The sequence below is a fragment of the Salmo trutta genome, chromosome 10 (assembly GCF_901001165.1).
Source record: "Salmo trutta chromosome 10, fSalTru1.1, whole genome shotgun sequence".
NCBI classification, from domain to species: Eukaryota; Metazoa; Chordata; class Actinopteri; order Salmoniformes; family Salmonidae; genus Salmo; species Salmo trutta.
The window spans coordinates 32,879,651-32,901,303 of NC_042966.1; the positions used below are offsets into that span (position 1 = coordinate 32,879,651).

General features: G+C 43.3%; 1 protein-coding gene across 1 annotated transcript in view; it reads left to right on the top strand.

The window, feature by feature from the left end:
* The window catches only part of LOC115200880 (nascent polypeptide-associated complex subunit alpha, muscle-specific form-like), a 71,289-nt gene extending 52,135 nt beyond the window's left edge, over positions 1-19,154 (top strand). Inside the window, exons 7-8 of the mRNA XM_029763995.1 lie at positions 11,342-11,474; positions 13,338-19,154. Coding sequence (XP_029619855.1) covers positions 11,342-11,474; positions 13,338-19,154 — 5,950 coding nt within the window. The remainder of the gene's footprint in view (positions 1-11,341; positions 11,475-13,337) is intronic.
* The last annotated feature ends 2,499 nt before the right edge of the window (positions 19,155-21,653 follow it).

The following is a 21,653-nucleotide window of genomic DNA, read 5'->3' on the forward strand; positions in this document are numbered from 1 at the left end:
CTCTGTAGATCCTCTCATTCCTCTCTGTAGATCCTCTCATTCCTCTCTGTAGATCCTCTCATTCCTCTCTGTAGATCCTCTCTTTCCTCTCTGTAGATCCTCTCTTTCCTCTCCTCTCTGTAGATCCTCTCTTTCCTCTCTGTAGATCCTCTCATTCCTCTCTGTAGATCCTCTCATTCCTCTCTGTAGATCCTCTCATTCCTCTCTGTAGATCCTCTCATTCCTCTCTGTAGATCCTCTCATTCCTCTCTGTAGATCCTCTCATTCCTCTCTGTAGATCCTCTCATTCCTCTCTGTAGATCCTCTTTCCTCTCTGTAGATCCTCTTTCCTCTCTGTAGATCCTCTCTTTCCTCTCTGTAGATCCTCTCTTTCCTCTCTGTAGATCCTCTCATTCCTCTCTGTAGATCCTCTTTCCTCTCTGTAGATCCTCTCTGTAGATCCTCTCTGTAGATCCTCTCTGTAGATCCTCTCTTTCCTCTCTGTAGATCCTCTCTTTCCTCTCTGTAGATCCTCTCTTTCCTCTCTGTAGATCCTCTCATGCTCTGTCAGGTTGGATGGGGAGCGTCACTTGCACAGCTATTTTCAGGTCTCTACAGAGATTTTCGATCGGGTTCAAGTCTGGGCTCTGGCTGGGCCACTCAAGGACATTCAGGGACTTGTCCCGAAGCCACTTCTCCAATTGTCTTGGCTGTGTGCTTAGGGTCGTTGTCCTGTTGGAAGGTTGATAATGGCGCCGGAGGGTACGGTTGCCGTTTTTACGGGCTCCTAACCAACTGTGCTATTTAATTTTGGGTACTTTTTTTCACCACTAGTAATACCTACATGTTTCAAACGGACCACCATAGTCCCTGTGCCCAAGAAAGCGAAGCTAACTTGCCTAAATGATTACCGCCCATTGCACTCACGTCGGTAGCCATGAAGGGCTGGTCATGGCTCACATCAACACCATCATGCCAGAAATTTTAGATCCACTCCAATTCGCATACCGCCCCAACAGATCCACAAATGATGCAATCTCTATTGCGCTCCACACTGCCCTTTCCCACCTGGACAAAAGGAACACCTATGTGAGAATGCTGTTCATTGACTACAGCTCAGCGTTCAATACCATAATTTCCACAAAGCTCATCACTAAGCTAAGGACCATGGTAATAAACACCTCCCTCTGCAACTGGATCCTGGACTTCCTGACGGCCACCCCAGGTGGTAAGGGTAGGCAACAACACATCTGCCACGCTGATCCTCAAACCCCTCAAGGGTTTGTCCTTAGTCCCCTCCCGTACTCCCTGTTCCCCCACGACTCCAACACCATTAAGTTTGCTAACGACACAACAGTGGTAGGCCTGATAACCGACAACGATGAGACCGCCTATAGGGACGAGGTCAGAGATGTGGCAGTGTGGTGCCAGGAAAACAACCTCTTCCCTCAATGTGAGCAAGACAAAGGAGCTGATCCTGGACTATGGGAAAAGGAGGGCCGAACAGGCCCCAATTAACATAAACTGGGCTGAAGTGAAGCGGGTAAACAAACTATCATGGTCCAGACACACCAAGACAGTTGTGAAGGGGGCACGACAACACCTTTTCTTTCTCAGGAGACTGAAAAGATTTGGCATGGGTCCCCAGATCCTCAAAAGGTTCTACAAATGCACCATCGAGAGCATCCTGACTGGTTGCATCACCGCCTGGTATGGCAACAGCTCGGCATCTGACCGTAAGGAACTACAGAGGCTAGTGCGTACGGCCCAGTACATCACTGGCGCCAAGCTTCCTGACATCCAGGACCTAATACTAGGCAGTGTCTGATTTAAAAAAAAAAAAAAAAAAATTGGCAGACTCCAGTCATTTAAGTCCATAGACCGTTCTGTCTGCTACCGCACGGCATGTGGTACCGGAGAGCCAAGTCTAGGACCAAAAGGCTCCTTAACAGCTTCTACCCCCCCCCCCCCCCCCAAGCCATGAGATTGCTGAACAATTCATCAAATGGCCAACCATTTTACATTGACCCCCCCCCCACTTTGTTTTTACACTGCTACTCGCTGTTATTTGTGCATAGTCACTTTCACAAATTACCTCGACTAACCTGCACCCTGTACCGGTACCCCTGTATTTAGCCTCTTTATTGTAATGTAATTTTCTTGTTCATTTTTTATTTAACTTTTTTATTTTAACTTTATTTCTTGAACTGCAATGTTAAGGGCTTGTAAGGTTGTATTCGGTGCATGTGACAAATACAATTTGATTTGAATCTTTGCCCCAGTCTGAGGTCCTGAGCACTCTGGAGCAGGTTTTCATCAAGGATCGCTCTACTTTGCTCCCTTCATCTTTCCCTCGATACTGACTACTCTCCCAGTCCCTGTCGCTGAAAAACTCCCCGCAACATGATGCTGCCACCACCATGCTTCACCATAGGGGTGGTGCCAGGTTTCCTCCAGACGTGTCACTTGACATTCAGGCAAAAGAGCTCAATCTTGGTATTCATCAGACCAGAGATTCTTGTTTCTCATGGTCTGAGAGTATTTTAGGTGCCTTTTGGTAAACTCTAAACGGCCTGTCTTGCCTTTTTATCTGAGGAGTGGCTTCTGTCTGGCAACAACATAAAGGCCTGATTGGTGGAGTGCTGCAGAGATGGTTGTCCTTCCGGAAGGTTCTCCCACCTCCACCGAGTTACTCTGGAGCTCTGTCAGAGTGACCATCGGGTTCTTGGTCACCTCCCCGACCAAGGCCCTTCTCCCCCAATTGCTCACTTTAGCTGGGTGGCAAGATCTAGGAAGAGTATTGGTGGTTCCTAACTTATTCTATTTAAGATTGACGTATGCCACTGTGTTCTTGGGGACCATCAATGCTGCAGAATTTTTTTTTGGTACCCTTCCCCAGATCTGTGCTAAGACACAATCCTGTCTCTGAGCTCTACGAATAGTTCCCTCGACCTCATGGCTTGGTTTTTGCTCTGACATGCACTGTCAACCTTGGGACTTTACATATACAGGTGTGTGCCTTTTTTATAAATGATGTCCAGTCAATGTAATTTACCACATGTGGACTCCCAAGTTGTAGAAACATCTCAAGGATGATCAATGGAAACCGGATGCACCTGAGCTCAATTTTGAGTCTCATAGCAAAGTGTCTGTCTGACTACTTATGTAAATAAGGTATTTCTATTTTTTATTAAATTTGCAAACAATTCTAAGAACTTGTTATTGTGTGTAGATTTAAGACATTTTGGAATAAGGCTGTAATGTGGAAAAAGGGAATGGGTCTGAATACTTTCAGAATGCACTGTATATTAAAACCTCCTCAGATATACACTACTGTTCAAAAGTTTGGCGTCACTTTTAGAAATGTCCTTGTTTTGGAAAGAAAAGCACTTTTTGACCATTTTTTAAAATGACATCAAATTGATCAGAAATAAAGTGTAGACATTGTTAATGTTGTAAATGACTATTGTAGCTGGAAACGGCAGGTTTTTTAAATGGAATAACTACATAGGCTTTCAGAGGCCCATTATCAGCAATCATCACTCCTGTGTTCCAATGCCACGTTGTGTTAGCCTTTTTAAAATTGTAAACTTGGATTAGCTAACACAACGTGCCATTGGAACACAGGACTGACGGTTGCTGATAATGGGCCTCTGTACACTTATGTACTGTGGCTTGCGTAAATACCCCCGTGGCATTTTTCCTATTTTGTTGCCTTACAACCTGGAATTAAAATGGATTTTTTTGGGAGGGTTTGTATCATTTGATTTACACAACATGCCTACCCCTTTGAATATGAAAAATATATATATTTTGTGAAACAAACAAGAAATAAGACAAAAAACAAAACTTGCGTGCATAACTATTCAACCCCCCCCCCCCAAAGTCAATACTTTGTAGAGCCATCTTTTGCAGCAATTACAGCTGCAAGTCTCTTTGGGTATGTCTCTATAAGCTGCACATCTAGCCACTGGGATTTTTGCCCATTCTTCAAGGAAAAACTTCTCCAGCTCCTTCAGGTTGGATGGGTTCCGCTGGTGTATAACAATCTTTAAGTCATAGCACAGATTCTCAATTGGATTGAGGTCTGGGCTTTGACTAGGCCATTCCAAGACATTTATATGTTTCCCCTTAAACTACCGGAGTGTTGTATTAGCAGTATGCTTAGGGGCATTGTCCTGCTGGAAGGTGAACCTCCGTCCCAGTCTCAAATCTCAGAAAGACTGAAACAGGTTTCCCTCAAGAATTTCCCTGTATTTAGCGCCATCCATCATTCCTTCAATTTTGACCAGTTTCCCAGTCCCTGCCGATGGGGAAAAACATGGGACAGCATGATGCTGCCACCACCATACTTCACTGTGGGGATGGTGTTCTCGGGGTGATGAGGTGTTGGGCTTGCGCCAGACGAAGCGTTTTCCTTGATGGCCAAAAAGCTAAATTTTAGTCTCATCTGACCAGAGTACCTTCTTCCATTATGTTTGGGGAGTCTCCCACATGCCTTTTGGTGAACACCATATGTGTTTGCTTATTTTTTCTTTAAGCAATGGCTTTTTTTCTGGCCACTTCCGTAAAGTCCAGCTCTGTGGAGTGTTCGGCTCAAAGTGATCCTATGGACAGATACTCCATTCTCCGCTGTGTAGCTTTGCAACTTCAGGGTTCTCTTTGATCTCTTTGTTACCTCTCTGATTAATGCCCTCCTTGCCTGGTCTGAGAGTTTTGGTGGACGGCCCTCTCTTGGCAGGTTTGTTGTGGTGCCATATTCTTTCCATTTTTTAATAATGGATTTAATGGTGCTTCGTGGGATGTTAAAAGTTTCAGATATTTTTTAGAACCCAGATCTGTACTTCTCCATACTTTTGTCCCTGACCTGTTTGGAGAGCTCCTTGGTCTTCATGGTGCCGCTTGCTTAGTGGTGTTGCAGACTCTGGGGCCTTTCAAAACAGGGGTATATATACTGAGATCATGTGCAAGATCATGTGACACTTAGATTGCACACAGGTGGACTTTATTTAATTATGTGACTTCTGAAGGTAACTGGTTGCACCAGATCGTATTTAGGGGCTTCATAGCGAAGGGGGTGAATACATATGCATGCACCACTTTGTTTTTTGTTTTTTTTAGAATTTCTTTTGAAAACGTTTTTTTTCACTTCACCAATTTGGACTAGTTTGTATGTCCATTACATGAAATCCAAATAAAAATCAATTTAAATTACAGGTTGTAATGGAACAAAATAGGAACAATGCCATGGGGGATTAATTCTTTTGCAAGGCACTGTAGATATTCCATAAAAAAATCTGCCGTTTCCAGTTACAATAGTCATTTACAACATTGTTAATGTCTACACTGTATTTGTTATGAATTTGATGATATTTTAATGGAGAAAACATTTGCTTTTCCTTTCAAAAACAAGGAATTGTCTAAAGTGACCCCAAACTTTTGAACGTGTGTGTTACTTATTGATACATAGTTATATTTAGCTCTTATCAAAGATCCAGGGAGGTAGGCTACAGCTGATGTCAAAACTACTTTTGGAATTTTCTATTCCTCTGTTTTGACTGGATGTTTACGGTGATATGGTTCTGTATGAAAGCAGTCTTCATAAAGGCCTTTTGATTAAAGACTTTGTGCTGATGTGTACATACAGTTTGGGGTTGTTGTACATAAACTTTGTCTACTGATTTAAAGTAATTATGTATTAATTTCTGAAGATATTAACTTCAATATACTTTAAAAAAATGTTTTACTTTAAAATACCTTTTATATTTTGGGCAATGTATGAAGGAATGAGATTTAGAATTATTGGCTGTGTGGATTGAAGGCACTGTTGTTGGATATGTGAAGTGGAATTGGTTTGATCCTGTAGGTGAAGGATTGGTTGAAAACACTGGTGTATGCAAGGCAAATTATTGTCACAGACAACCTTTGAGACTTGAATTCTTAGTCAACAGGCCATGATTTATACAATGACCTACTTAAGATTTGTGTAATTAACTCATACATACCATGTTCTTAATGTTTGCTGAATTATTTTCACTCCTATGTATTATAAGGTAAAAAAAGGGTGCATTTCCATCTGTTTTTATATGCTTTTGTGAAATATCTTTCCCTTCTGTTTTTCTTGCTGCTGTTGTCTCTTGCTCTATTTCTGCTCGTCTCCCCCGTCCACTCCTTTTTGTTGAGAAAACACAAACGTGTGAATTGTCATGTACACATATTCAGATTGTGGTCAGATCTTAACTCACAATGTTGAAAGAAAAGTGGAGAGAGCGAGACATAGAAACCCTCAAGGGAAAAAACACACCCCTCACTCCTTCAGGTACTGTCTACACATTTAGACATAGCAGCAACTTAAAGTCCTGTAAAAAAAAAAAAATAAATACAACAATCACCAAAAAAAACCGGGTCAGATACTAATTTAGGCTAAACAGTGTCTGTTTCAGTTGAGCTTTTTAGTTGCATGGGGATTTTGGCTCAACTGGTCCTGCAATTGAACCAAAAAAAACATCCAATTGAATCTCTGCGTTGTTTATTTCTTAGTTTTTTAAAAACACAATGAATGTCAATGTAAACTCCGTTCAGGTAAGACGTTAGCCAAACAGTTAAGCTGCATTGATCTCTCCTGCTCACAGTGCCTCAGACACCATAGTTGTCACACTCCGTTGATAATTAACTACTGTTTAACAGAATATATTTAAACCTACTCTCTGAGCATCTGTGGAAAATGTGAATCCTGAATTTTTTTTTTTTTAAATGGTAGTCCTAATTATAAACTGATGTAGCTGAACACCTCGTTAGTTGAACCTTTCTTCTGAGTGCAAGGTATTGTTAAAAAAAAAAAAAAATTAAAGTGGTCTTTCCACAAATGTACTGATTGAACAGATGAAGAGATTCTGACTTGCGATTCCTTTTGTTGGGAATATTTATTTTGTTAATGTTCCCTTTGAGCAGTCCCACCTATTCCCTCTCTCTAAACCCACTGGATTTAGAGCTTGTTTTGGTAGTCTACATGTTGCTGCTTATCTTTGGTTTAACAGCTCTACGACTTTTAGATTAAGACAGTTCTATATGGAGTCTGTCATAGCAAGTTATTCCTTTTAAAACGTTTGAAAGCAGCTCTTTTCAACCCTATACTGTGGACTAATTGTGATGACTTGCAATGCTTGGAACAATTACACTTCAAACATAAAGGACTGGGAGGCTTTTCAAAAAGAATTAAATACAAAATATTTCATACGTTTTATTTCCATCTTAAGTGGGCTATAAGCAATTCGGTTTCATATGAAATGCCTCGTATTCGTTAGTCTCAATGGTTAATGTATTCAGATGCTCAGATAGCAGGTACACACAAACCTAACTGGACCTCATTTCAATAATTGCCATTTGCACAGTTTGGCAGACCTTTTTCTTTTTATTATTATTATTTTATACTGTAATTAATTTACAAATGTTTTTTTGGGGGGGTACTATATTATTAGAACTTGGCTATGGTCAAGTGTCTTTGTAGTAGAGAGAACATAATGATCACTAAGTTAATTTGGTTGCACTGGTAAATGTTCATTTTTTTTTAATGCAATTTTGATTTGATAACTTTACTAATAAAATATGACTGCGTCTTATATGCCCCCTTTATAATCTTTGAACTGAAGTGGTTGATATGATCTCAATTTTGTGTATGTTGCATTGAACCTGGGGCACCAATGATTGTCTTTGTAAGTGTAAGAATTTACTCAATGTATCCTGTAAGGAAAAAAATGCCATTTTGAAAAAAATATATATTCTAACAATGTAACAGGTCAAATTCACTGGATGAAATAATCACTTTTCAAAATCACCTATTCTTCTAATAAATTTTGTGAAAATGTAATGTTCTCTGTCGTCTTTTTCAAACAAACACTTAGCATTGATTTTTCACAATTCTGTAATGGGCTCAATTTTCTTTTATTGCTTCATAAAGTTAATAGATTAAATATGAATTTACTTAAATACTGTGTATCTAATTATACGCGCCTAATCATCGTTGTCAAATGTCTCATTAGGCCAACTCTGTGAATACTCGTATTTTGCTAAAGACATATTTGACACTGCTCATGAGCTTCTCATTCCTCCCACACAGTTAGAATCCATGGCTGGTAATAAAGGTCATATTGTCTGACTCAGTCATTAATTGGGTTGATATTAAGTTATATTTTTATATAACTAGAACAATATTTCAGCCTTAACTCTTGTTGCTGTATGGCATGTCAATAGTATCAAAATGTGAACATTTTACACCAGCAATGTGGATTATAATATTCATGTTTCTGTCTATGAAATAATTACTTGGGAATGGTGTCACCGAGATGTACCAATAGACGGGCTTTGATGATAGCCACTGCTTCTTTGTTGTAATGGAACCATGTTCCTACTATAGATTTGATTGAATGTGAGGATATCCTGGACTGATGGAAATTCTGACATGAACAAGTGAAATCAATATGTTCGGTTTAGGATTTACAAAAACCCAACATGATTAAATCATGGATCAGTTACTGTTCCCCATGTTTATCCTGGCAGTTTTCCCTTCACATTTATCTCCATATCATTTTTCTCTTAGCATGTAGCCCAGCCCAGTATGTTGCATTTTCATGATAACATTTCTTTCTGAACTATAGAAAAACAATGAATTTAGATGGGTGCTGTGAATACTTTATTCATCTTCATAGGGAAAGTGATTTACCTTAACCTGTTCCACCTGCGGAACCCCTAGCCAATGGCAATCGCACGGCGCGAAATACAAAACCAACTAAAATACCACAATTCAATTTTCTCAAGCAATCAACTATTTTACACCATTTTAAAGACAAGACCCTCGTTAATCTAACCACATTGTCCGATTTCAAAAAGGCTTTACAGCGAAAGCAAAATATTAGATTATGTCAGGAGAGTACCCTGCCAAAAATAATCACACAGCCATTTTCAAAGCTAGCAGATATGTCACAAAAACCAAAACCACAGCTAAATGCAGCACTAACCTTTTTGAGCTTCATCAGATGACACTCCTAGGACATTGTTATACAATACATGCATGTTTTGTTCAATCAAGTTCATATTTATATAAAAAAAAACAGCTTTTTACATTAGCATGTGATGTTCAGAACTAGCATACCCACCGCAAACCTCCGGTGAATTTACTAAATTTCTCATTAACGTTCACAAAAAAACATAACAATTATTTAAAAAATTATAGATACAGAACTCCTTTATGCAATCGCGGTGTCAGATTTTAAAATAGCTTTTCGGCGAAAGCACATTTTGCAATATTCTGAGTACATACCCCGGCCATCATGGCTAGCTAATTTGACACCCACCAAGTTTGGCCCTCACCAAACTCAGATTTACTATAAGAAAAATTGGATTACCTTTGCTGTTCTTCATCAGAAGGCACTCCCAGGACTTCTACTTCAACAACAAATGTTTTGGTTCCAAATAATCCATAGTTATATTCAAATAGCTCCGTTTTGTTCGTGCGTTCAGGTCACAATCCGAAGGGTGAAGCGCGAGTGCATTTCGTGACAAATGTCCAAATATTCCATTACCGTACTCAGAAGCATGTCAAACGCTGTTTAAAATCAATTTTTATGCTATTTTTCTCGTAAAATAGCGATAATATTCCGACCGGGCGACGTTGTATTCATTCAAAGGCTGAAAGAAAAAAATGGAGTAGTCTCGTGGACGCGCATCTCCAGTGTCACTGTTCCCAGCCTGACCACTAACAAACAGAGCTGCTGTACTACGCCCAGAGACACAAATCAGATTTCCACTTCCTGCATGGAATCTTCTCAGGTTTTGGCCTGCCATATGAGTTCTGTTATACTCCCAGACACCATTCAAACAGTTTTAGAAACTTTAGAGTGTTTTCTATCCAAATCTACTAATTATATACATATTCTAGTTTCTGGGCAGGAGTAGTAACCAGATTAAATCGGGTACGTTTTTTATCCGCCGTGAAAATACTGCCCCCTATCCCAAACAGGTTAATGCATTGATCCTGCTGTATGACAGCTTTTTAAGTACCTACAGCTAGGTTTGGGCGTTATTCAGATTTTCATACCTTCATATCATGCCTGTGCCATCCATGGTTACACCGTATTACCAGTGGTGCATACAAGGGGCGCTATTTTATTTTAAACAAAAGAAGGCCCAGAAAACGTAATTTAACAAAATGCTAACAAATACTAAGGAATTCCCATAGCGGATGGTAGGTAAATGCTAACGAGAACATGCAAACTAATCGCAAGGACAGACAACCCAGCTCATGAAGTTATGCATATTTTTGAAAGGGCTACTCAGTTTGCTGCACACACAAAACAATATAAAAAAATGTTAGACAGCAGGGATCTTAATCCAAAAAGGGAATGTCTCTTTTGTTACCAAGATTCAAGAAGCTTGATGTTGCAAGCTAGTCACTTGGCTCGCAAATTAGCAAACCAAATACATCCTCTCCAGCTGTGTATGTGGCACATCTTAGTTAGTTACTTAATAGTTCTAAGATGTATAGCTGGAAAACATGAGTAGTGCATTTCTAACTTGATCACTTCTCTAAATTGCGCTGCAGAGGAATCGCTCACCTCATGAAGCTTCTGTTTGCTGGTTGTGCTTCTTTGTAAACAAACACATGACTGGCTCAGTCAGCAGTTTTGGTGAACTACCGGTAAGCTTCATAATGACAAATAATCTAACGGCTGAAATAAAGAATGCAATCTGCCTTATCTGTAAGCTAGTGAACTACTCCCCTCTGGGCACAGATATAGGGCACCCCTCAGCAGGAAAAACAACTAGACAATCATTTGTGCCAGGTGTGTAATCCCTCCTAAATAGCTTGGGCTAATGTTCCTATCGGCCCAGTAAGGCCAGCAGGCTAGTCTTTTTTTATTATTTTTATTGGTATGTAATTTTTATGAAAGTTGTATTGTCAATTTGTTTTGTATTTATACGCCACTTTAAACGTGTACATGACACTGCAACAAAATTTCACCATGGGGACAATAAAGTCAGTAAGTTGACTGCAGGTATTTATTGGAAAAAGTAGAAAAATCCACATTTAAAAATTTAAAAAAATATATTCTACAGTATTGAAATCATACTGTGGGTATTTGAAAATACCCCGGTATACAAGGCATACCGCCCCACCCTACCTATCGCTATAACTCTCATTATAATCCATGTGGTCTTCATATGTTTTGACCTTGAGTCTGACTTCTCTTTATCCTTCTATTACCTTTTGATTGAAAATGAATTCATGTGCTTTTGGACATTTTTGTAAGCGTACGTGTATATTCATGACAACAATATAAACATCCTTGTCCTGTTTGTCTTGCAGTGAATGTATGGAGCTGACTACAGAAAAGGCCAGGGACCTGCAGTCCACCTCCACGCTGGAGGAGTTCATGACCAAGCTCTGTCTGCACCACCAGAGGCAGATTGTCGACGCCCTGGGCTTCCTACAGACAGAGGTCTGTATAGGCATTACATTCATTGTGCATTTTCAATTCGGTAAAATTTTATAGAAAGTTATTGTCCCTGAAAGTAAATCGCAAATCACACACAACAGAGGATACATACGTAAACAAAAAGATACCGTACATCACAGCAGAGGAGGTAAAATAGACCGATGTACTGTCGCGTGATTTTTTTGTCCAGAGCCATGTATATAGAGAGTTGGGCCAACTTTCTGAATACTGTTCAGGTCATTCAGTTACATAGTATTATTGAAATATTCCCCATGTAATGTTAATGAGGCGCTAACATGGCGGCCATAGACTGTTGTAATCATAGCCTCTAGTAATTTAATAGGATCTCTATGACATAAATCCTCAAAGTTCCAGAATGGTTCAATAATGGGAGCCATTTTGGTCATTTTTATTTATTTATTTCACATTTATATAACCAGGTAGGCAAGTTGAGAACAAGTTCTCATTTACAATTGCGACCTGGCCAAGATGAAGCAAAGCAGTTCGACACATACAACAACACAGTTACACATGGAGTAAAACAAACATACAGTAGAAAAATAAGTCTATATACAATGTGAGCAAATGAGGTGAGATAAGGGAGGTAAAGGCAAAAAAGGTCATGGTGGCAAAGTAAATACAATATAGCAAGTAAAACACTGGAATGGTAGATTTGTAGTGGAAGAAAGTGCAAAGTAGAAATAGAAATAATGGGGTGCAAAGGAGCAAAATAAATACAGTAGGGGAAGAGGTAGTTGTTTGGGCTAAATTATAGATGGGCTATGTACAGGTGCAGTAATCTGTGAGCTGCTCTGACAACTGGTCATGGTGAAGTCCAAACCAGTCTAATTTGAATGAATGGCAATAGAGGCTTAAGTGATGCATTTCCTGCTTTTACTTATACAGGAAATTAAAGGCATTTAATATTTCAGAAATTGTCACCCGAAAATATTGTTCTATAATTATAAATACAGTTTATACAGGTTTTATAACAATTATGTACCAATATTTTGTTTGTCCAACTGGCAGTGATTTTATTTTTCTCCAAGTTTTCTGAACATTTTTATTTACTTTATGTTGTGTATCGCTGGACACAACTATAAAAACACTGGCACATCAGCTCCAAGGAATTTTAATTTTGGAAATCTGTTCCAAAGTATGCCCATGCATCGTAGAGAGATATTTGATTGTTTACAAATGCAAGCAAGGTTTGAAATTATTATGTTTTAGTCAAATATTATATATGTTTGGGCTTGTTGTGGGCAATTTGCAGTCTGCAAATTATTTGTAATTATGTTCCGGTTCCTTGACCATGCGCTCAAGAAAATATCTTCCCATGGCTGAATCTCGTTGATGGTCCCTGCACTAAAATATATGTAAACAGACAAATGTCTAGATGTTTGTTTTCTTGGAATGCTGTGTCTAATAAGATACAGTATCGTCAGATTTACAACTTGTCTAAGTCCTATCATCAATTGATTTCAGCTATGCCAGTATGGTTGTGGATTGACTGCATTGTTTGTATGGAATGTTGGCATATTGGCTGTTAATTTGAAAACATTTGGAATCATTCCACTAAAACTGTCTGGCTATCTAGCAAAGGTAATGTACAAATAATATTTTACACCATCTTATCACAGCACTGGCTGACCATGGTTGACCAGCTCCCTTACCAAAATGGATGCCCTTTTATACTGTCATAAGGTTCATGTTCATTCTAGTATTCAAATTCCTAATTCTATGGTTGTAGTGTAATGTAAATTAAACAATTCCATAAACCTCAATGGCAAAACTCTGTACAGGGCTCTGGTTTTGTCTATGTAATAACTGAGGTATTGAATAACCCCATGGTGGTTCTTGTTCTAGGTCAAGGCTATATCCTCCTCCAGCGCTTCGCTAGCTTCTCCCTCCAAACCCTCTTGCTCAGTGGAGCACGGAGCCCTCCAGGGTCCTAGCCCTGCACCTTGCCTGCAGACCCCAGAGAGGGGGAGGACTGGTCAGAAACTTCCCCTGGCTTCCACTCCAAAAGGATCGACAGAGGGGCAAGAAAGGTTGGTAGCCCCAGAGCAGACTGCTGTGTTACGGAATGTGTCTGGGGCCGCTGGGCCGGCCTTGGATCTCCGTAAACCTGGTCCAGGGGAGTCTAAGGCTTTGGCAACCCTGTTCAGAAGCGCAGATGACAGTGTGAGTAAACGTCTTAGTGACCATGCTCCGCTAAAGATCAAAATCATGAAGTCCAGCAGCCTGGCTGATGGTAAGAAGCTATCCTGTGTGCTCACCACCTCTCTTCCTGCCGGCGCCGGTGCTTTGGAAGAAATGCAGGGCATTTCTGACTCCTCAACCAGAGCAGATACTTACAGTGCTGGACAAGGCTCCTCTGTGAAAAGGCACGATCATGCTGATCGCTCAACAAGACAAAGAGGCTCCATTGAACATACCAAAGACACGCTGGTCAAACAAAGTCCACCTGAAAAGACCCCCAACAACATACTCCCAGTTTCCCCTGGGACAGCAAGGAAGACCATAAAGGGGTCTTCCTACCATCGGCCTAGGGACACTTCCTCAGTGTGTCGGTTTGTAACCGACCCTGATCTCGGCCACTGCGACATCGTCTACATCGACAAACCAATCACAGAGTGTTTCCGGGAACGGCAGCACCGTCTGCTCCCTCGACGCAATGCCAGGAAAAGCACCAGAGGTCACATGTATGTGGAGGAAATGTGGGAGCTGAAGACTGTCCGTACATTAGCCAAGACGTCTGCCCGCAATGATAGTGGCAACTGTCCTGCTCAAATGCCAGAGCTCATCACTCTGGTCACTCCTAAACAGGTGCTTGGCAAACCTGAGGGAGTACCTCTTGTGGATATGCCTTTTGTTGGCGGTTTTGTGGAGACAGTCAGTCAGAAAACTCCTTCCGAGCTTCCAGCTGAAAGTGAGGTGGCTGGGAATGTGGAGGCTGCAGCAGCATCAGCCAGTGAGATGGCACTGATCGTTGAGACTAGTCAGACAGACCAGAGTCAGTGCAAAGAGCAGACTGCCCCTCCACCTCCTTCACAGAGTCCCCCAGTGGATAACAGGCAGAGTACAGGGACGAACTCAGAGCTGCCAAGGCAGAGCGTAGCACCAGAGGATAATCTAGCTCAGACTGTGGTCGAGACGGCAGATAAGGATGTAAACAGTATACACAATTACATAGTTTTAAGTGAAAACCTAGAGCAGGTGGTGATGGGGAAAGATGTAAACTTATCACAGGATAAGACATCAGAAGAAGTTGAGCTTGTCCAGGATATGCTGCAGAGTGTGCCAGAGGGCCAGAAAGTTGTCTCTGAAACCCAACAGAAATCTGCATCACTGACCCCTTCCCTGGAGAGCAATGAAGACAATGAGGTAGTGAGTGCAGGTGCAGTTGACAAAGAGCAGGCCATGCCTCTGGAACCGCAAATTTCAGTTGACCAGAAACCGTCTGAGGGCTCTGGAGGAGAAGCAAAAGCTGGCATGGAGGTTCCCGCGGAGAGTGAAAGGATAGAGGTGCAGGAAACGGGCGAGGTTGAACCAGACTTGGCTCCAGGCGATGGCGACAATGTGCCTGAAGAGAAAAAGACACATGTTGATTCGTCCTCTAAAAAGGTCAGTAAGGCAGTTGAGAAAGAATTGCCTCTCAGGCGTTCTGAAAAACAGGGTATTCCCGCACGGGTGATTCCTTCAAGGGTGAAGGAAGCTGCAGTGATTGATACAGAGAGTATGATTATATGTGGATATGTGAATGGTAGACCTATTGGACATTCTGACAGATGTTTGCGTGAACGGCCAGCCAGAACCACCCCAGAGTCTACTCCTACTAAGACTAAACGCCCCACTAAGGCGTCTCTGAAACAGACTGAGAACCCTTCTGAGAACGTGTCTGAGATTCCACAAGTCTCACCTGAGACTCCTCTTACCCCGATCCCTGCTAGGGAAAGCGTCAAAAGCCCTTCGTCGAAGCGCCTCACCAAGGCCTCCCTGAAACAATCTGAGAAATCTTCTGAGAACATGCCAGAGATTCCTCAAGTCTCACTCCCTTCAGCCGAAGTGATCAAAAGCCCTGTGTCCATACGGCCCAAAAGAACCCCTAAAGCTAAAATCACTCAGAACCTGCTTGACACACAGACCCCTGCTGAAGCAAGCCAGAACATGTCTGACACAAGGACCCCTATTGCCCCGATAACAGCAAGCCAGAGCATTCCTGACACTCCTCAAGTCCCAGACACACCAGTCAACTCTTCCAGGAGCCCTGAGTCCAGACAACCCCTCAGATCTGCCAGACTGCAACAGGCAGCAGCTGTCGCCTCCCCTCTCGTCCCTGTCGCCTCCCCTCTCGTCCCTGTCGCCTCCCCTCTCGTCCCTGTCGCCTCCCCTCTCGTCCCTGTCGCCTCCCCTCTCGTCCCTGTCGCCTCCCCTCTCGTCCCTGTCGCCTCCCCTCTCGTCCCTGTCGCCTCCCCTCTCGTCCCTGTCGCCTCCCCTGTTGCCTCCCCTCTCGTCCCTGTCGCCTCCCCTGTCGCCTCCCCTCTCGTCCCTGTCGCCTCCCCTGTCGCCTCCCCTCTCGTCCCTGTCGCCTCCCCTCTCGTCCCTGTCGCCTCCCCTGTCGCCTCCCCTCTCGTCCCTGTCGCCTCCCCTGTCGCCTCCCCTCTCGTCCCTGTCGCCTCCCCTCTCGTCCCTGTCGCCTCCCCTCTCGTCCCTGTCGCCTCCCCTCTCGTCCCTGTCGCCTCCCCTCTCGTCCCTGTCGCCTCCCCTCTCGTCCCTGTCGCCTCCCCTCTCGTCCCTGTCGCCTCCCCTCTCGTCCCTGTCGCCTCCCCTCTCGTCCCTGTCGCCTCCCCTCTCGTCCCTGTCGCCTCCCCTCTCGTCCCTGTCGCCTCCCCTCTGGTCCCTGTCGCCTCCCCTCTGGTCCCTGTCGCCTCCCCTCTGGTCCCTGTCGCCTCCCCTCTGGTCCCTGTCGCCTCCCCTCTCGTCCCTGTCGCCTCCCCTCTCGTCCCTGTCGCCTCCCCTCTCGTCCCTGTCGCCTCCCCTCTCGTCCCGGTCGCCTCCCCTCTCGTCCCTGACGCCTCCCCTCTCGTCCCTGACGCCCCCTCTCTCGTCCCTGTCGCCCCCTCTCTCGTCCCTGACGCCCCCCCTCTCGTCCCTGACGCCTCCCCTTCTGTTGATGGGGCTGTTACTTTCATTGTTGCCCCAGAACCGTCTACCTCCCTCCCACTCCCCTCCACTGAGCTCAACACTCCCCTCCCCATTGCCTCTCCTCTTCTTTCTATCGTCTCCCATCTCTTCCCTTCATCTCATCAGAACAGTGCAGTCACCCAGAGCTCTGCAGACCTGAAAGTTCAAAAAGCTCAGCCAGCTCCAAATGCCAAACCCAGCGAGACAGAGAAAACAGCAGAGGGAACTAGGGTGCAAACCAGACCGAAGCTCAGGTCATCAATGATGGTAGCAAAGGAAGTTGAAATTGTTGAGAGTCAGCAAGTTAGCAGTGAGGATTCTGCTCTCACAGAGGGTACAAGCATTAAAAAGAGTGAGGCCCACGCACAAAGTAGTCCACTAAGAAGCAAAAGAACTCTAAAAAAGGATGGAGAATCAAGCAAATTGAAAAATTCAGAGGAACCTACTTTGCTGAAGAAGGCAGAGGCACCAACTTCAATGGATAACAAAACTTCATCTGAAGATTCCAGTAGGTCTTCCGTCAGCAGTGCTTCAGACAAACCTGGGCGAATGCCATTGAGGAGTGAGAGTAGTAAAACTGACGTGGCCAGCCAGTCAATTACCCAGGCAACCCCACCGACCCCAGTGGAGAACAGGAAGTCAGCTTTGAGAGTCCAGAGGTCGCCCACACCCTCGACCAGTGCTCCAATCACAGCTGAGAAATGGAGTGAAGTGGCATCTCCCATTAGGCTGAAATCCCCAGTGAGACTCCCATCACCAATCAGGTTCAAACCAGAGAGGATCATCAAGTCTCCATTGAGGGAATCACCTTTGCTGGTCAGTTCCCCTCTGCCCTCCAGCTCAGTCACTCCTCTCCTCCTGCCCAAGCTGGAGCTTCCAGTACAGACTCGACACAAGTTCCTGGAGTTACTGGATGTAGAGGAAAACCAACAGAAAATCTCCTCTCTGAACACCAGGTTTGATAAGATGCAAAGAGGCTGGGTCCAGATGGACAAAGAGGGACATCCAACGCCAAGACACAAAAATAAGGCAGACAGACAGGCAGCGATATGGAAGAGTAAGCGCAGGGTCCGCAAGCCCAAGTCTTCGGATCATCAGAGGTACTCCCTAGTTCAAATGCTTTTCAAGAACGATTTGGACCTAGCCAGCATTTGCCACTGGTACATGGAGTCAACAGAAACCCAATCCCTGGTCATCGTAAAGAAGGTGAACACGCGTCTTCCCTCTGAGACCCAGCTGCTCTTCCCCGGTATGTCCCAAAGGCCATCTCAAGGGGTTTTCCCTAGCCTTCAAGCAGAGCGTTTGAAGAAGCACTTGAAGAAGTTTGCCATGGCTTCCCCTGTGAAGAGCAACCCTAAGAGTCAGAAGCTGATCGCTAAAGCCCTGGAGCAGGAGGTCAGTATAAGTATGCCCAAAGGGAAGGGAAAGAGAGAGCTGACTACAGCCACTCGGATCTCCACCAAAGCCTATGTTTCCTCTGCAGAGGCACAGGCACAACCAGCTGACGGCCAGAAGGCCTCAGCGAAGGCCAAGAACCCAGCCAGCGCCCGGATCCTGAGGAAGTACTCCAATATAAGGGAGAAGATGCAAGGTCAACAGAGCTCCAAGAATCCGAAAGGGGCCCCAAGAAAAGATCTTGAAGCTTCCAAAGTCAAACCCTCTAAACCCCCAAAGACAAAATTGGCAAAACCGTCAAAATTGAAACCGGCCATTGCCCAGAGGCAGAAATTATCAGTTTCTGGTGATAAAAGTGTAAAGGAGACAAGTGTAGTAAAAACAGAGCGAGCACAGCCATCTCCTACTAGAAAGTCTCCAGTAAAAGCTGCTGTCCTGGAGAGATCAGTCAAGATTAGCAGCAGCAGTAGAACCTTAAGGGATCTCAGTAGGAAAGAGAGTGCATCACCACAGAGGTCTCCCCAAAGAGTGATGACTCCAAAAGCACAGAAAAACACCCCTGCTCCTGCCACCATCCCCAAGACTGACTTTAACAAACAGCAGGTTGGAGCAGAGAAGGCAGGGGTGGATAAGACTATGGCAACAAAAGCAGGTGAAACAAAAGGTCAAACAAAGAGACCCTCTCAAAGTAGAGTCTTTGAGACTAAAGTCACTGAAAGTAAAGGTACTGAGAGCAATGGCGCTGAAAGTGCTGCAGAGACTCCTCAACAGAACTTGGACGTAAAAACACCAGGTTCTCCTGACCAGGTTCTCACTAGATCACAGAGGAAGATGGAGGCCACTCCACCCCCCTCCGTCCCTCAGAGTACAAGCCCTAAGCCTGCCACTAAGAAAGCAAATGAACCTGCTCAGAGTGGAACTCCTAAGGGTGCCACAAAGAGAGCTCTGGAGCCTACACATACTGTTAGTACAAGCCCTAAGCCTGCCATAAAGAGAGCCAGTGAACCTGCTCAGAGCGGAACTCTTAAAGGTGCCACAAAGAGAAGCCAGGGGAGCCCACAGACTCCAGCCAAGCGCACCAGGACATCCCTACAGAAATAAAGCTTGTGCGCAGACATGGACAGTAACAGCCAATCTGACGATGTTTAGTTTTTTTGTTTTATCTGGAATATAATAGAAAGGACTGGTAGTATCTATTTTTGTGTGTTCTTCCCAAGCGGTGTTGGTAAATTATCGTTTGGAAGGAGATCGACATGCTGAAGAAAGAGGAAAAATACTGGTTTTGTCTTGTTTAGTGTTGTCTAACTGGCCTGGAGATGTATCTTATTATAAGGGTATATCTGCATTGTAAACATGTAAGCCATTTTATTTGGGGGTTTGATGCAGAGTTGGTTAGTTATTCAGACTACAGCATGCCAGGTCCTCCACCTTTGTTTGTCCAATTTTTTTTATATTCCATAGTGTCTATTCCACGGTTTGAAAAATAGTGAGGTTTAATGGCATGAAAACAACAGCACCATGTTGCTACGAAATAAATGATGATGTTCTCTGACTGCAGCACAGCTCAGGTTTCACTGAACATTCTCTTGGAACTATAGCCTATATTCATCAATGTCTCCCGCCCATCTTGCAATCAAGGAGTTTGTGACTTTGTGATCAGGTGCCTTATTTATCAGATGTAGAGTAATGTGTTGACAACAGGTGAAGCCTCAGTTCTCTGGCCATTGCACAGACACATGTACTGTAGGAAGAGTGAGAAAGGGAGCTTTCTAGATATGGATTTGGTGCAGGTCAGCGCACGTTGTCATGTTGTGGTCTTTCACATGTTAAACTCTTCTCCAGTTATCTTGTAGATCTGGTAATTTGTTCAAGGCCTGCACCAGATTTGTGGATTTGTGCGTCTTAATGCACAACTTCCCCCCCATGTGTTCAGCCCTCCATGTTCCCGACTCTCCTCCGTCTTCCTGCTATAAAAACCACCCTGCTTCCCATCATGGGTTGTTATTCCGATGAGTTCTCTTTTAGTGTCTTTTTGTTTTTAGATTCTGGGGATATTTATTTTCAGAGATGTAGCCTTATAACTGATGTTATGGTAGCTTTGTTTAACTTTCAAATACTGTCTGAGTTAACGAAGGAGGGTTTCTTTCCGTTGCAAAGCGTGTGAGATATTTACACCTGCCTTGTTATGTTGTAACTCTGATCCAGTCCTTATCTTATTTGATTCCCGTTAAAGTTTAATGGTCTGGTGTGGTCATTACCTGCTTATTGCATGCTGTAGCTGCCTGTAGCATTTACATTTAGCAAAATTCTTGTTGAGCCTTTTCACGTTTTTTTCTGAACTAGCATTTGTTTTTCCGAAACTTCTTTAACTAAGACTATGCATGCACGTTACCGTGGCCCTCTGTGTGCTGAACTGTATGAGCATTAACCTGAAAATATGGACCCTTGGAAGACGTGTCATTGGTCAGCTATTTTGGAAGGGGGTTTGCTGTTTGAGAACAGATACCAGGGATGACTCTACATGGAGCCACACGTTGTATCGAATGTTGGCTGGATATGTTTTTCCTGTGCTTTATGGTAGTGTTTGCCTTTTATTTGGACTATGTTGCTGTATACTGACCCCTGGTGGCCATATGAGAACTGTTGAAGAAAATGCTTCTACTTTTCATATCTTTGTATGATCAGTAAGTAATATACTGAACAAGAATATAAACGCAACATGCAACCATTTCAAAGATTTTACTGAGTTACATTTCATATAAGGAAATTTAAATAAATAAATTGAAACAAATTTGTGCTCCAAATTTGAGAAATATGCTTTTTGTGCATATGGAACATTTCTGGGATCTTTTATCTCAGTTCATGAAACATGGGACCAACACTTTACATATTGCGTTCATATTTTTGTTCACTATATACTACCGGTCAAAAGTTTTAGAACATCTACTCATTCAAGGGTTTTTATTTTTTACTATTTTCTACATTGTAAAATACTAGTGAAGACATCAAAACTATGAAATAACACATATGGGATCATGTAGTAACCAAAAAATTGTTAAACAAATCAAAATATATTTTATATTTGAGATTCTTCAAATAGCCACCCTTTGCACACTCTTGGCATTCTCTCAACCAGCGTCACCTGGAATGTTTTTCCAACAGTCTTGAAGGAGTTCCCACATATACTGAGCACTTGTTGGCTGCTTTTCTTTCACTCTGCGGTCCGACTCATCCCAAACCATCTCAATTTGGTTGAGGTCGGGGGATTGTGGAGTCCAGGTCATCTGATGCAGCACGCCATCACTCTCCTTGGTAAAATAGGCCTTACACAGCCTGGAGGTGTGTTGGGTCATTGTCCTGTTGAAAAACAAATGATAGTCCCACTAAGCCCAAACCAGATGGGATGGCGTATCGCTGCAGAATGCTGTGGTAGCCATGCTGGTTAAGTGTGCCTTGATTTCTAAATAAATCACAGACCGTGTCACCAGCAAAGCACCATCTCACCACCTCCTCCATGATTCATGGTGGGAAATACACATGCTGAGATCATCCGTTCACTCACAAAGATGCAGCGGTTGGAACCAAAAATCTCCAAAGGAC